Here is a 16848-nt window from a genome sequence, read left to right as displayed (position 1 = left end):
AGCGGTGGAAGCCTGCAGTGTTGTTGCTATGTATAGCTGCTTTCTGGGGCTGTCACATACTTCTTTTGCCAACACCCAGTTGCCTAGCAGCAACAGTCAAAAAACCATGTTCTCAGACAGGCTTGGGCTAGCTGCAGCGAGATAGAGGGGTAACGCACCCCCGGTTGTCTTTCCTTTGCAGAAGATTCTCTCATTCTGCAGGCTCCTCGCTACAGCAGCCAGCTCGACACGCAAGCAGCTGCCAGGACTGCTCCTGCCTTCCAAGTGTTTTAAATGTATGAAAAACAAGCAAGTTAGAACAACCGACCATACCTGCACTGCTCAGACTCTCCCGCCCTTCCTCCTGGACTCTGAACAGAACCGAGCCCTCTGGAGACGGAGGAAAAGCACAGAAACCGTAGCACTGACCTCACCTTCAGTACAAGGTGCAAAGCCTGTGGGCTGCTTGGATTGGAAGGAGCATGTGCAGGGCACCATGCACTTGGGAGGAGGCCCAGCTGGAGCTGGTTTCACAGCAAGGATGAGAAGCACCACAAGGAGTGACATATACCTTGTGTCTGTGTGCAACAGCCTCAGCAGCTCTCTGGCTGTGGAGATGGCACCTTTGCCCTTAATTTTGAACCTAGATTATTCAGTATTTATTACACTGCACAAGACTGGGTTTCGGGGAGGGAGAAAAGCAAGGCAGGTAATAGCTAACCAACAACTATCTCTGTTCTTTCCAACCCATCCCCCTTTCATCAGCTCCATGGCTTGGAGGGTGGTCTGACCGATTTGACATACCTCTGTGTACTTGTATTGATTTGTTTACAGCACCTGTGACCATGTTCACCATCCTTGCTAAACTAACTGGAGGTAGGTCCTAATCCTCTGGCTCAGGCCTATTTCTAGTGCTAACTTGACTGAGACAAGCGTTAGGTGTCGGGCTCCCTGAAGTGTGCACCTACCTCAAGAAGTGTTTTTTTAACAATATGGGAGGGAACCACTCAGCATTTCACCGAATGCTGCTGTTGTCTCCAACTCCTACCCTACGCCTAATTTCCAATGTTCACTGTAAAGAAGGAATCACTCAGCAACAAACCAACCCACTTCCATCTATTACTCCCCACCTTCTTGAGTACATTTAGTGTTGATTTTAAATATGTCCATTTCATGGTACCCATAAAAAGCCACTGGAGCAGTTCCATACCTGCTATTACTGGTGTGCTCACCTATACTAAGATGGCCCAGTGCTCTATAGCTTCCCCCAACAGTGTCTCACTCTAACTGCCCAAAGGGTGGATTGAAAAGAAATAATCTGAACAAAACAGCACAAAATAACCTTAACCCAAACACCTTCAAATACCTGAAACCATTGTGATACAAAGCTTCTTCCTGCAGGAGAAAGTTACATGGGTGGGTTTTTTTTTACTGTTCTGTGTAAGGTAGAGAGACATCAAGAGTCAAGGGGAAGCACACTGGCAGGTTGACACACAAAAGGAAGTTAATCCGTTCCTATCCAGCCCCTTTTAAACAATGGATTTACTAGATTGCTGCTTAGGTCTGATCAGACTTCAAAAATCTAATCAATCTCCCCTTCTTTTGGAAAAGTCTGAAGCACAATTTTACATGTGAATTAAGGGAAAATGTAAACCTGTAAAGAGACTCACTTATTTTTTTAACCCTTAACAGCATATAAAAATTAAAATACATATAGAATATTTCTTGCAGAGTATTAGCTTCAGTGGGCAGAAATCACTCATTGGACTAATGCCAAATCTATATTTCCTAATATTTAAAAATCAAAAAAAAATTGTTTGTGGAATTTTTTATTTTCCCTGCTGTATTTATCAAAACAATCACTGGGGAAAAAAGTTACCTTCTTTAGCTGATAAGGTTCTTTAGTTTCCATTCATGGAAGCCTTGCTACATAGCTTCTGTGAAAACCTTCCTTTGTATACAATGGCTGAAATCCAAACTGGATAGCAATGATTTTATGCAACTGGTATCCACTTGCATTTTGGGAACAGCCATTGTTAGCTCATGTTAAACAGTGGTGCTCTGCATCAAAGCAGGTTTATTCCACTATTTTACAAGCCTCCCAAGTGCAGCGCTCAGTCTGTGTATCTTAAAGGGGGAAAAAAAGAGGTATTTTCAAAAGGGATACAAAGTTTTCATGATATTCAAGTTGTTTTCAACTGATGTCCTAGCTGCATGTCTGTTTGTTTATTATAATAACCCTGCTGGATTGCAGCCTTCCATCCTCTGTAGGGAACAACTCCTGGTGAAATGCAAAGGACCAAGTCCTAAAGACAACCCTGCAAATACAAATATGCTCCACTCTCCTCAGAAAGTCAGCTACAGGAGCCAGGCCTTTCCAGCTGGTGTGGTGGTTATTGCCGGGAGAGCAGAGGTACAGATGCTGTGGCGAGACAGGCACTGATTGGGACGGAGGATGGAGTGTATTACAGCTGCACTGTCTGTTCTCAGTTTTAATTAAACTGTATTTAATTTGTTAAATAAAATTAAATATGGTTTTTAATGGTTAAAATTCCCTTGAAATTGATTGTTACTGCCATTGCCAGGTGGTTATGGTAGTGAGGTCTAACTACTCCCATAAGTACTGACCTGACTCCTCTAGGCCAGAGGGCATGTTGGTTGCAGGAGAGATGAGCAGCTCTTGGACACTGCCAATTCTACACTGACAGCCAGAGGGTATTTAAACCATCTTCCCTGTACCTTAAGCAGGGGAAAGAAGGTGAGCAGGTTTTCAGAGACAGCAATGGCTCTTTTCAATATTTGACCTGTCAAACAGGAACCCATCTGGAGATTACCAGGGTGGAGAGTTAACATAATCCCCACTGTGCTTCTTTGCCAGGATCCCTTATTCCTGGTTGTTTACATCAGTTTAAAAAGAAGCACAGAGAAAAGTGTTAGGTTCCAGTAACAATGGGAGCTCTGATTTGTGTTCTCCCATGTAACCACTCTAGCTCTACCAGCTGAAGTCTGGGTCCTGTTCACACACAGGAGGACATTTTCCTCCTTTCAAGGCTAACCTTGCTCATGCATCCTTCTCCCTGAGGGTAGATGGGATTTGGGCCCCTTATGGTAAGTACATAGCTAATTAATACTAATTAAAAAACTGTGAAGCAGTGGGCTACTTATCCATTCCCTCTTCTGAACCTGCTCTTTGGAAGGTTCATAATTTGCCTGAACTGGAACCTTAGGTTGACACGACAGTCCTGCTCTGGCGGAGGCTGACAGAGGAGAAACACAGGTAACGTTAGAAATGTTGTCTTTTTTCCACAAAAGAGAACCTCGGAATATTAAAAATTAACTGTTAACATCCAATCAGGATTCCAAAAACTGAACAAACAAAGCCCCTTCTCTACACAGAAAGGCTGTTTCAATTCTGCCTGAAAGCTCAGCACAGCATTCCTCAGCCAGTTTTTTTTTATTTATCACAGAAATTCTCTCCCCTTTTAATCAAACAAGAGATGCCCACATCGAATGCCTTAATCTCGGGCAGGGGCTGGGCTCATCTCAGATGGTTCCCTCCCACACAACACCCTATTTTATTCGTTATCCCTGGATTGCCCATTACATCACAGCCACTGATCCAAGCTGGCGGCCAGCTGTCATGTTGAATTTGGAGAGCTAGATGTCCTGGGAGAAAGTGATGGACTCACCTCTCAGGGTGCTCCAAGTCTATCCCCTAAACTTGTTGCCAGGGAGCAAATCCTTTACACAGGTCTAGTGGAAATTAACAAGCCAGTCTGTACTTGGACTGATGTGTCCCCACACATACACCAAGGAATATCCAAGATGAACCCAACGGGAGGCAGTTCTCCTGCTCAGTCCATATAGTGGGTCCTTCCTAGATAAGGCATATCTACAGATTGTATGATCCGGCCTGCGGTGCGCTCTTCAAAAACGATAATCTAGGGAATAAAGAGATTGGGGATGGGAGGAGGGAAATCCCTTTAAAATGACAATCACTGCTCTTTCCCTCAGGGAAATATTTTGGGGGCAGGAGGCTCCCAGTGAAGGGAAAGTCGTCAATATACTACCCCACCGGTCCCAGTATGTACCCAAATGCTGGATCCATACACTCCACTCAGACTCCCATCACTTAACATCCTGGGCTGTATTAAGACTTCACAGCAAACACCAATCCCAAGTCAGGTGGTCTTGCATTTTATTTAAGTTCTGCTGCCCTTCAAATTTTATATACACTACTGATGTTCACCACAGCTGCTTTCTTTTACTGACAGCCAAGGAACAGTGTTGCTCTAACTTGAATCTCAACTTCAGAAAGAGCTACCCCATGCTTTGTAGAGTCACATTAAGGTCAGTTTTTAAGGCACTGAGCATGCCTAGCTGGCCTTAGACAGACATGAATCTGATAAGCATGTTTAATAGAGAGCCTCTCACCTCATTGTTCCCAGGCTGCAGCCAAGTTGCAGGGAGGTAGAGTGTTTCCTGGGGTCCGATTTTCCAGTAGCGTCCTAGGTTCTCTCCGTTGACAAACACAACTCCTTTTTCCCAACCCTACAATAAAGGCAGCAGAGCAGGGTTACTGAAGCAATTGCTCTCACTAGCCAAAGCACTCACTCACAGGACTCACCCACTAAGACCCTAGTGTTCTTTCAGGCCACCTGCTGCTAACCATCATGCTTTTGGTCTTAAAGCAATTTGTTCAAACCCCTCACATTCCACTCCAATCCTGCCACTAATGTACCTTCTTACCTGAGGAGGTCTGTCCCTAAGACAGATCTGCCAAGGGCAGTGACCAAAAAAAAATGACTTGTTTTGCAGTAGTAGCTAGAGGCTCTCACCAGGAATCGGAGCCCTATGGTGCTAGGTGTGGTACGCAGTCTCCGTTACTACAGTAAGTCTCAATCTTTAGTGTATTTATTCTCAACACCCTTGAGAGTTCGTTCCCCATCTATAAAATCATGACGAGGCACAGAGAGTAAATGATTTGCCCACAGTAATATAGAAACGCTGTGACAGAGCAGGGAAATGAACCTGCTCTTTCCAAGTCCTAGGTTAGTGTAATAATCACAGGACCATTCTTCCTCTCACAAAACAATTAGCCCTACCTCAAAGAGCTTACAATTTGAGTAGTTTTACAAATAAGTCAATCCTGCAGCCCTCATCGGTGTCACATCTGAGGGCCTTCCAGTAGTGCATGAAAGCACTGTGGCTAACATGTCTGGTTCATTCTCTCATCCTCCCCAGGGGTTTTGTACTCCTGTGGGTACTGCAGTGCCAACACCACTAAGGGAGAGTAAGCTGATGCATCAACAGGAGAATCATTGCTTGGTTCCATTGCCAGGGCAAGTTTTGCCCTCAGTTACCCCTGTGCAACCACATGAATGGTAATGAGGTGCTGGGGGCCACCACCTAAGTGCAAAGGGAGTTGGGGCAATTCCCCTGCCTCTGCTAGTCACCTACTCTCTGGCTCCTGTCGAGTCATTTCTGCTGGAAATGGCTTAGCCCTGAGGCTCAAAGTAATACTTCTAAAAGCAAATGCTGAACTGTTCTAGCTTTGCTCTTCTGAATGGGCCAGACTGCAACAAATAGCAGGTTTATTAAAAAACAAACCAACCAACAACGCTTCCCAAGGCAAAATATCCTATCCCTCAGAGCCTCTGAGGCCTTCCCCTACCATTTCACACAACACCTGTTAGTCATCATGCTCTAACTATCCATATACTTTGTCTTGTAAATTACACTGAGACCTGAAGAACAGAGATTGCACTGGGGGACTGAAATAAAATACAAGAGGAAAAAGTTCAAGATTTTAACAATACACACAGTACGTCATCTTCAGTGCTGTACATCTATCGTGCCACCCTCAAACCCCATGGCCAAAGGTTCCACAGCACTGTCCTCTTTTACAGATAGCACAGAGAAGGGAAATGACTTGCCCAACGTCTCACAGGTTTGTGCTCACGGCTACTAACCCTTTGCTACCGGAAGAGGAATAGCAGCTAAAATTTATGTAAAGCTGAGGTCAATTACTAGCTCTGCCTGGCTGCTGTTAGAGAGGCAGGCCAGAATCACCTGTATTTGTCCCAGCAGGGCCTGCGATGGTGGAGGCTGTGTTTAACTGAACATGCCAGCTGCCAGTTTTAGGAGCAGATTTCTATGCATGAAGAGTGCTATGTGGTGCCTGGGCCTGCCCTCAGGCATGGTGGCACCGCTGAAGCTGTTATGCCAGGGTCTCTTTCCAGCCCTATGAAAACAAACAGACGATAGCTGAGCGACTCACCTCAAGTTTCAGGAAAGTGTCCTGAGGCAGATATTGCACTTGCAGGTTTCCTCGGAAGAATGCAGGACCCACGGCGTAATCCGGGATCGTGCTCCAAGCAGTAACACCTCGCAAGCTGTGAGGGAAAGAAACACAGTTAGCAGAAGGAAAGCAGCTTCCTGCCAGGCGCTATTCATGGGTCCAGGGCTGGCCTTAGGATCATTTCAAACAGGAGGCCATCGTAGGGGACCGTTTGTTACAGTGAAGTAGCTATTCACTTTGCTGCCTGAAATGTGCAACAGTTGCTGCCCACAGGCACTGGTTGAGGGATGAATAATCAGCATGGGGACTTGGTTGTTCATTCAAGGCAGGCACCTGCTTACCTCTTTCCTTACTTCCAAGTTAATCTCCTGGCGAGAGAGATCTTGGCCTTCACCTTTCTCTGTCAGCAAGGTGAAGGTCCCCACTGTGAATGCAGTGAGATACACACGTGCTGCTACTGCTCTCTGCTTTGCTAGAAGTGAAAATCCCTGCTTCAAACTCACCCATTTCTGATCTCACCAACCACACTGGCTGCCAACCTGTCTCCTGGTGCATTCCAGGCGCTAATCCTAAACTAGAGAGCTCTATCTCGGGTGTTGCTGAAGTGCCCACCAGTCCCAAGGTGTTGTCGTAGCAGCAGAGAACAGATGGGATACTGAGACCCCTGATTTGTACTCTGCATAGGCAAGTAGTTAGGGACAGTGCATTCTTGGGCCTGGTCCACACTAACCCCCCACTTCGAACTAAGGTACGCAACTTCAGCTACGTTAATAACGTAGCTGAAGTCGAAGTACCTTAGTTTGAACTTACCGCGGGTCCAGATGCGGCAGGCAGGCTCCCCCGTCGATGCCGCGTACTCCTCTCGCCGAGCTGGAGTACCGGTGTCGACGGCGAGCACTTCCGGGATCGATCCCAGAAGATCGATTGCTTACTGCCGGACCCAGAGGTAAGTATAGACCTACCCTTGGTGTACATCTACACTGCCCAAAAAAAAAAAAAAAAGTGTTCTTAACTCAGGTTAAAATAGCAGTGAAGGCACGGCAACTCTGTTTAACCTGGGTTCTCAGCCCGAGCGCCTGGGGCTGAACTGGAGTGCCTAATGTGACTAAGCAGCTGTGTTGGCATGTCTTCAGTTCTCTTTGAATCCATTAGCTAATGATGGTTAGCTAACTCAAGTGAAGAACACACTCTATGGTGATGGGCTCAAGGCTCTGGAAACTCTTCCTCCATTGGTCTGGCAAAGCTAGATCCACTTTCAGGGTATGCTCAGACGCTTATATCTACACCCTGAGTGAATGGCGTGAGAGGCCGTGAGTTTCTTCTGAGGCTTAGGAGTTTAAGTTGACTTTGATCCATTTCTGCTCTCTAGGTTGTAGCATGTTTATAAAAAGACTATAAACATGCCCAGAGGCTAGTGATATGAAGCAAAACACGAGGCCCTGTGATCTAATAGACCCTTCCCTGGGAAAAGCTGCTCAGACTTCACTGCTAAAAAAAAAAGAAAATGCCTGAGGTGAGGTTGCACTCTCAAGGCTGGTCTATACCCAGAAAATACTGGTTTTACTAGACTGCTATACTTAGTGGCACCTGCCCCTAGTGCGGATGCAGTCACAGGTGCTTTCTAGCAGTATAGCTTATTTCCCTTCCTGTACAAGTAGGGGAATAAGGTATGCCAGTATAAAAAGCACCTTTTAAACTCCACACCTGGGGTTGTGCCAGTATAACTATTGGTAAAAGAATCATACCCTTAATCAAAATAGTTTTAACCAGTACAAAACCAGCGTACAGACCAGACCTCACTTCAGCCTTCGCTCTGCTCCCTTGTGCACAGGCATCACGAGACTGGCTTTAATGTCTCCAGCACAATCTAGCCTAATGCTGAACACTTCACCAGCTGGCCTCAGGTACAGAGACAAAGTCTCCTATGGAAACGCTGCCCCTCCACAGTTTACAGAGTCTGCTGGAGTCCTTCCTCAATCCCTTCCCATGTGTTTATCTAGACTTCTCTTGACAGAAGTCCAGTTCGGCAAAGCACTTCAGCATGCCAGGTTAGCCAAATAATCTTGTGCAGCCCATATTTGCCCCAGGTACATGTTACAAGCCTAGGTTTTATAACACAACAAAGCAAAAACCACCGCCCGCCTACAGTACTGCACAATTTCCAAAGGCTCGTAACTCAGTGAAATCAAAACTTCTGGAACAAGGAAGGGCACTTCAGAGAGGGCTATCTGCAGGCTACATTTCACCTTTTGGACCCCGTTATTTGCATTACAGAGCTGTTTAAAAGTTCTCCCCAGCATTAAAGTGGGGTTTTTTTTTTTTTTTTTTTTTTTAAGTGTACACATACTCAAAACTACTGAACCATTTCAGTTCCTCCTTCAAACTTTGCCTTACCTTGATTATTTTGGGGGACACAAATACTGGGAAAATTCTGCCAAATCGACAGTTTCAAAAAAGAAATAAACTTATGAGCAGCTGAAAACAGGGAGTGAGCATAGACACAGCCATGCAACCTTAACTATAATGGTGGCTGCAATTCCTCTTAGACTAACAGCTGTAATATTTTATATCTATGCAGCATCCTTCAACTCAACAATTTCTAAAGTGCTTGACCAGTTTATTTAAACAACCTACATCACCTATCACCATAATGAAATCACCTTTGGGGAGAAACACAGCAAGTGTAACAATAATTTGCAGCACACAAGGTCCTTCCCTCCAGTTTTTGAACCAACTCATTTGCCTTGAGAGCACAATACAAACCTATTTGCTACAGCCTTCCTGCCATCACCTCCACCAAGGAACTACTCATACACAGAAGGCACGTGAAGGTTCCTAGACCTTAGAAGAGGTGGCATGAAAATTCCACCATGACATATTCTGTGGAGAATGCTATGGAAACCTAGGCCACTCTATTTAGCATTTAGATGTTATAGTGATGGGTGCTCTAGAAATACCTTTAAAAAGCCCCCAAGACGTACTGTAGGGTGCAATGTTATGATGGCCAAATGTAATTACGTACCTGGGGGGAACTTTGGTCAGGACACTCCGGTGAATGCTCTGCTCTTATGAGAAATATTGCAGGATCTTTATTGCCTTCAAGTAGATTGGGCCTCAATTTTAAAGACTCAGCCCAAACAGCTCCTCCATAGGCCCAGTGCCCCCTTAAACTACACTGGAACATTGGGTTAGGGGTTAGTGAATGCCACCTACCGAATCAAACACATCACTTCTATTAGCATTGGGTTTTTGGTGGATGTCTCCCATCCAAGTATTAAAGTCCAATCCTGTTTAGCTCATGGGATCAGATATCACTATCTGAGCCAGTATAGATGCATCAAGTCTATTTTGGAATATATAATGGAAGGGCACCCTTGAGCACATCAGGAGGTATTAGCAAGTTATTGTGTATCCTCGAAGTTTGCATCATTTCTTGCCTTCTGGTACCACAGGAGGTGGTGGTGAAGCAGAGAGAAAGTGAGGAGCTTAGAAGTTCCACAAGAGACTCAAAACCTTATCAGAACATGTTCTCTCCAATGCTTATCATCAGCATCCCCAGATTCAAGCGAATTATTGGCCTAGTACAATATGAATTCCACTGTATTGCTGAGCTAAGACTGGCACAATCCCATTTTCAATACAGTGTACTTTGGCTCCCTACTCAGAGATTTCTACCTTATGATGTTTCATTGCTAATGGCCAGTTGCTAGTAACTGATCATACTGCTGGCTAATCTTGCTTTTATGCCTGCATGGCAGCTCACTAGCTTTCATACCTTTGATTGTAAATATCCTTCTCTAATGATCCTACAGCACAAAGCTGACACAGCTCACCCTGCCAAAGAGAATCCTTGCAAAACCTTCACTTAGAATATTTAACACTACCTGTTAGCACTGTCCTTAGAGGATGACTGCAGTAAGTTGACTAGAGAGAGTATACACATGGCCAACATCTACTGGACAGAATAACACCACAATTGTGTGCGTCACAGGCCCTGCAGTGTCCAGAACAAACAGAGATTCTCTCTCCTTTGGCTCACGTGGTAGGGGCTTCCAACTTTGTAGCAGAAGTACTGGAGTTCTATACTTTCGACACTATTAAGTTCCAGGTGACCACAACAGGCAGCAGAATGACAGCTGTGAAGTCCTCGGTCCTCACAAATGTGTTACATTATTTGGCAATACTAGCACTGCAACAACAAACCCTCTTGAGATTTTTGGCAGGAGTCCATAAAGTGACCTATGCTCTGTTGCTCAAACGACAGCAGCCTGGCTAGTTATCCCACCGAGATTATTTTGCTTTAGCATTTAATACTGAAGAACACAATTTAAAAACATGAAATGGGGGAAGCCATCTGGAGTGTTAGGAGCTTCCTGAAATTACTTCCTCTCTCTATCCAAGGAGGAGGGAGTGTCCTTCGCTAAAGTGTTTCTTAATCCCCAATTTCTGATCCAGACAAAGCCCCAAACTTTTACAAAATTCAAGAGGGTTTGGATTGGCCACATCTCTACAGGCCCAATCCAACACCTATTAAAGTCAGTGGGAGTCTTTCCATCCCCTTCAATGCGGGGTTGTATTGGCTCCTAAATAAAGGTGCAAAAATAAGTGTTGCAACCTTCTGTACAATTTTAGTTGGAGTTATCAGGAAGAGATTTGTCAGCATGAAGATTCACCAGGTGCTGCCTTTCCGGGACATGTAACTGCTAACTAGGTTTTGCACCTATGCCAAATTGTCTGTGCAAACGAAGGAGATATATATGCCCTCCTCATCTGCACAAACAATTTAGATATATGTACATATATCTCCCAAACCTTTCCATGAAGCCAGGTTTCATCTCCAGACTGTAAATCTTGAAGTTCCTCAAGGGAGTTTTATTCAGGAAGACTTCACCAATTAAGCCTGCAAGAGCAATAGAGGTAATAAAGAGCTGAGAAGCAACTAAGCTGATGGATCTTCCTATTTCAATAGAAGGAACAGCAGGATACAGAAAGTAGTCATGCTCTGCAATGGCATTAAAGCCCATATGGTCCCATTGCTCACCCAGATTGAGCAGGGAACGTTGCCACACTTTGCCCTCTCCTCTCCATCCTTTGCTTTAACTCACTAAGCTCAGAAACCCTGTCCTGGCAGAACGTACTGTTGGCACACATAGCAGATTGATTTTTTGTTTGGCTGCCCATACATGGATTTTTTTTTTTTTTAAAGCAGCAGATCAGTTACTTCCCCAATACTCAGAGGAAAATGTGACATCCTGGTATCACTAATCCCTTGGACTGATCCACTGCTTTCCCCTCCCCCCAAGGATCTCAAAGCACCCCACAAACAAATTTAGCCTAACCAGCCTCCAGTGAGGCATTTGTGGGTGGAGAAAATTGGCACACAAGAGTAAAGGTCACACAGGAAGTCTGGGAGAGAGCTGGGAACAGAACCCATCTCTCCTGGCTCCCAGTCCAGACCATTAACTACAAGACGATGGTTGAGATGGTCAAAGCAATCCAGGGGCATTAGGCACAACTCATCCATTAAAGCTAATGAAACAGGTCTCTACATTCACTAGGCTGCTCTGAACGTTGCGGCCTACAGTTCCCCCCTAAAAAACAGAACCAAGGAGTCGACTCCCAGTCCCCAGCTCTACTGGCATAAACATTTTACTGCATTCTACTGAGCTTGACACAGCCCATAGTCCCAGGACCCTGTGTACACTGAGAGTCTCTTGCTCTCCAAATCTCAGAGCAGAAACAAGGATCAGGAAGGAATTTCTTTCCTCCCATGTAGGACGTTACACAATTGCATATGGACATCATGGAGTGAGAGGAGGGGCACCCCATCGTCATATGAACCATTGGGTATTGGCAACCACTATGGGGGGGGGGGGGACTTGTGAAGGTCTTTAAGATATGTCCACCTCCCATGAAGTGGGCTATTTTCATCAACTATCATGTCAGCTACCACCACCCTGGACATGTTTGAACTTATGGTTAAGATGTGAACTATATTCTTTTATCAGTCTCCCGCACTGTCTGCCTTCTACTGCCTGACTGCAAAGCTATATAGCATTAGCCAGGCACAGTGAAATTCCTGCATGCCTTTATACTGCTCAATCCAACACACAGGATTTTAACATTCGATCTGGAGTGTTTGTTTCTGGAGGGTGGGAGCCATTTTTAAAACTGTCCTCAGTGTTCGAAGTCCTTGCTAAACACAGACTCAAAAAGAGGCCTTTATCTGAGTTCTCAGCCCCATGCACCAGCTTGGAAGGAAAGAGACAACTTAACCTACCTTTCCGCTGCTCATTCAGCATAAGTCCATAATTGACACGCCCGCAGTTCTCTACCAAAAGCCTGAGCTGCCTGAAGCCCTGTAAAGAATGGATCAGCCTCTGCTGAATCAGTGCACAGCCAAGTGCCAGGTCAGCCATGTTGGGCAAAGAGAGAAATCAGTGGGATCACTCCAGGGGGGGGAGTTTGCACCAGTAGCTTTGGCAGCTGTTTACAGGACTATGAATTACAGGAATATGCCACAGCTGCAAGTAACTGCATCACTGAGCTCAACCTTCTCATGAAACCGTAATATTTTACTGTTACATTTTAAATGCTTGAAGTGGTATGTAGAGCTAGAAACAACATATGTCCAACACCACACAGGCTTCCATCACACAGCTCTACCCACGAGTCACATTCCTGACCTCCAGTATTCCCTCCCACTCACCCAATTCTAGTCTTTAGAGCTAGGCACAGCTCTGCCAGTGCACATTTAGTAGACGTGTTACTCATACAGCCACTTTGAGCCAAGTGTGAGCTCAGAACACACACGAGACCATCCAACTCATTTCACTTGTGACCTAAGAGAAGTAAAAAGACTGAAGCATGTTTTGTGCGTATGAGCGAACAGCCTACATGTCCTCAGTCAACACAGGCAGGGTCCCTATAGCCCACTGTTCCATCTCATGGGTGTCTGCAGTGTGTGGGTGTGGCAGGAAGGGGGTTAAACTTAGTGCATCAGCTGCTACTCTGGAGTGAACCTGCTGACTGGAGTTTTGTCTAGCTATTTCCCTTTCAAAAGGATACCTTGGCATTTTAAGCCACTCTCTGCTCCAACTGGGGAGTCATTTCCGGTTTGAGTATAACTGCTGTGTGTCTCATGCTGCTGCATCACTGGTTTGCATGAAGCTGGCAGCAGACACACTTCTGGGCTCTGCATTTTCGGGGGCGGTTTGAGCTGCAATTCTATTACCCACATACCGCTCGTGAGTGGCCTCACATTACTTACCTGTCCTTCGGGAATTGACAGCTCCACGGTGTTGTAATCAAGGAATCCAACGAACACAGTGTTAACAAACACCTGCAGGAGAGGGCACAGGAGGCTAGCCGAATTCTAAACCATTTCAGAATATAGTTAAACAAGAGATTAGGGTCATAACGGGGGAGGAAGCATTGTCGAATGGAAGTCAAGACTCCTGGGGTTTATTCCCAGCTCCGCCACTGACTCATTCTACAATGTTGGGCAAATCAAGGCATTTCTAAAAATGCACTGTGATTTCCTACCGTTACCTTCTGCGGATAGATTTGAGCTGATATTATTGGAGTTTAAACAGACTTGGACCTTGAGCCTGGGATTTAGGGAGGATGTAGGCTGGGGCTTGGTTATGAATAGCACAAGGGAATCCTAATTCTGCTCAGGGAAAGCCGCCCACCTTGGTACATAGCTGGCCTATTTCACATCAGCTACCACAGCCAAGCTATTTCCCTTCTGTAGAGTCAGAACAACAACTGCTCTGTACTCTTTACCTGTGCTCGGTCCCGGACATTGTCCCTGGAATGTAGCTGTCCTCCGCCAGATATGACCGTCTCGTAGAGCGTATACCCATAGGCCTGCCCGTTGCCATCATTCACTGGTAGGTTCTCCATGTTAACCGGGAACTCTGACTTAACGGGCTGCGAAGGAAGAACAAGTAACTAGAGGGATCCTTTCTAAGAGGACAGGCTACAGATGGGTAGCATCATTCAGCCAAGTAGCTGCTGTGTCCCACAAACCAACATTTACTCAAATCCTATGCAAAAGCTGCCTCTTAAAGGGCTCCTGGGGGTGCAAAGAACTGCAGCTAAGTGACGAGTTTCAATCCTGCTGACACCCCATCCCTGCTAGCTGGATGTCTAAGCCTTCATCAAATACAGATGTTCAATTATGGCTATTTCATAGCTTCCTTAACAACCTGCTCCATTGCCTATGGTTCTGAAAGCTTCTTCCTTGCTGCATCTTAAACCCATTACTTCTTGTTCGGTCTTGGTTGAATAATTAGAGTAATTGATCCCTGCTTTCTTCATGTAGGAGGTAGGTTTGGTGTAATGGCTAGGGCCAGGGACTAGGAATCAGGACTCCTGGCATGCTATTCTTGTCTCTCTTGCTGTGTGACCTCATGCTAGTCTATTGACGCGTCCTGTGAATAGGAAAGCATCATTATCCCATTTTACACTCTGGGGGACTAAGGCCCAGAGGGATGGTTGAGGGTTTTGTAAAGCTCTGAAGTTCACAGATGGAAGGAGCTCCAATGAGCGTGAAGTATTAGTAAATGGAGTGGGTGAAGCCTCATATTTGCAATACCAAGCATCTCTGAAACCAAATCCCAGCAGCCCCACGTCTTCCTTCTCGGTAAATAAATGGAAGTTCCATACAGCGTACCAAGACCTTAAAACACAGGTCTTCTCCCTGTGACATTAAAGATCATGTAGCACTTTAGAGACAACTGGCTCTAGTATCCTTGGGCAAAATGTGCCCTCTCCTCCCCATTCTTGTGCAGCATGTGATATACAAATGGGTTGACTTCCTCCACCCCAGAGGTGGCTGCCTTTCACTGTGGCTATATATTCAAAGTTTGTGAAACACCTGAGGTCCTTCAGAATAAGATTACATTATTTCATAGTGCAATGTGTTTCTTTGCATCATCCCATCCTCTTGGCACATTTTCCAGCTCCAAGGACAGTACCTACCTCTACAATAGATGGCAGCACCTCCCAGAGAGAGACATACTGCGGCAGCAGGACTGCGCCATATGATGCTTTGCCTGTGATCATAGGAGGGAGGGGCAGAGGCTGCCCTGCAATGCAGAAACAAGACAGGTGTTATATTTCAGTTCTGCTAGACAGATGCTACAGAAGGTGTCAGGGGGGTTTAGGGGCACTCCCTGATTCTACCTCTAGACCACAGCTCTGCCTCTGGAAATGTCTTTAATCAACCTCCCTATCGGATCAAACAGAGCACTGTATCCACCTCAAAGACAGCTCAAGCAAAACTGAAGGCTGGGCCAGGGCTGGTGTATTTATTCAGCGGCGAGAGCCACCTATCCAACTCCAGAGAGAATAGAATGCAAACAGGATCTGTACAACAAAAGCACCTCCCCGGATTTGCATTTGTTTTAAGTTTGCTGGCGTGACACATTTCCCCTGCATGCAGAGACTGTTAAATGCATGCGTCCTTCCCGCTGCTGGGAAGTCAGCTGAACAGCCATTTCTGGAACAAGCTGCTCTACATCCCTGGGCCTCCTACGCTTCAGAAAATGCTTCCAACTAATCAGCGGGACATATCTGTGTGGGGAGCAGCAGGGATCCAGCAGAGACCCTTGGTGGTCAATTTTAAAGCTTCTCTGGTATAGCACAGGCCAGCATTTAAGGGGTAGAGAAGCAGCTCTGAGGTTTAACATCACCTATGATCTTGGTGAAGAGTTGACGGAGTTTGAAGAACTTGGACGTGTAGTCTCCAGCCTCTGTCAGCACCGCATCGTAGTCTGGAAAACAAGCATGCACCTGCTACAGAGCATCGTCAGCTTTAGGAAAGTACTCATGTAAAGCACAGCAAGAGGTCAGAGCCAAAGGGGTAACGTGTTTATCTCAGGCCTTGTGGACATTAAGGAAATCTGCACTGGTTGATTAACTACCCAAGCACAACGTTCCTTAATGCAGACAGGGCCTGAGACATTGTCCCATTGTGTGGAGAGACAGTTACTTAACAGTAAAGGGATTCTGAAGATGGGCATAAAATAAAAGTGAAGAGAAACAGCTTGAACCCACACCTAGTCCTGGTATAATAAATGTGTATGGTCAAATTCTGCCCCCCGCGTTCACTTCTACAATGCCCTACTGAAGTCAAGGGCAACAGTGCATGAAAGTTTGGGGACAAAACAGGGCTCTTAACCAATACCCTTCCTCTCCCATCCATTTTCCCATTATGCTTTATGGGCTTTCCCCTGCCTCATACAACTGATTGACAAATAAAATACTTAACTGTTATTGCAAGCCAAAGAGGAGGGGAAGAAATATGGATGCATGTTAAAGGCCTATGTTTCAGGTATGAAATCTCTCCACTTCTTGCAATCAGAGGTTCAAATCACAGCAAGCTCAAGTCAGCCCTTCTTCCATGCAACACAAATACGTTGAGAATAGTGCCATGTGGTAAATGGATAGGGGTCCTATCTGCCTTGCATGGTCCCAGACACCTTTCCATATGAGCACAGCATCCTATGCTAACATTTCCTCTTTTCCCTCACTACTGTACTGTGGCTGCTGCTCTCTTC

General features: G+C 45.6%; 2 protein-coding genes across 3 annotated transcripts in view; one reads left to right on the top strand and one right to left on the bottom strand.

Annotated features, from left to right (window-relative positions):
* The window catches only part of B3GAT1 (beta-1,3-glucuronyltransferase 1), an 86284-nt gene extending 83123 nt beyond the window's left edge, over positions 1-3161 (top strand). For both annotated transcript variants that reach the window (XM_029912892.1, XM_024198734.3), the window contains one exon: positions 182-3161. The gene's annotated coding sequence lies outside the window, so the exon portion shown is untranslated. The remainder of the gene's footprint in view (positions 1-181) is intronic.
* A 96-nt stretch (positions 3162-3257) lies between these two features.
* The window catches only part of GLB1L2 (galactosidase beta 1 like 2), a 48843-nt gene continuing 35252 nt past the window's right edge, over positions 3258-16848 (bottom strand). The window contains exons 11-19 of the mRNA XM_024198732.3: positions 15982-16062; positions 15269-15375; positions 14069-14215; positions 13551-13622; positions 12561-12639; positions 11093-11180; positions 6260-6374; positions 4414-4530; positions 3258-3920 (exon numbers count right to left, since the gene is read on the bottom strand). Of these exons, the coding sequence (XP_024054500.1) occupies positions 3834-3920; positions 4414-4530; positions 6260-6374; positions 11093-11180; positions 12561-12639; positions 13551-13622; positions 14069-14215; positions 15269-15375; positions 15982-16062 (893 nt within the window). The 3' untranslated portion in view covers positions 3258-3833. The remainder of the gene's footprint in view (positions 3921-4413; positions 4531-6259; positions 6375-11092; positions 11181-12560; positions 12640-13550; positions 13623-14068; positions 14216-15268; positions 15376-15981; positions 16063-16848) is intronic.

Source organism: Terrapene carolina, unplaced genomic scaffold, assembly GCF_002925995.2.
Source record: "Terrapene carolina triunguis isolate 2854851 unplaced genomic scaffold, T_m_triunguis-2.0 Scaffold374, whole genome shotgun sequence".
Classification (NCBI taxonomy): domain Eukaryota; kingdom Metazoa; phylum Chordata; order Testudines; family Emydidae; genus Terrapene; species Terrapene triunguis.
Note: the sequence above shows the minus strand (reverse complement) of the source record. Positions and strands in the feature narration are given on the sequence as shown.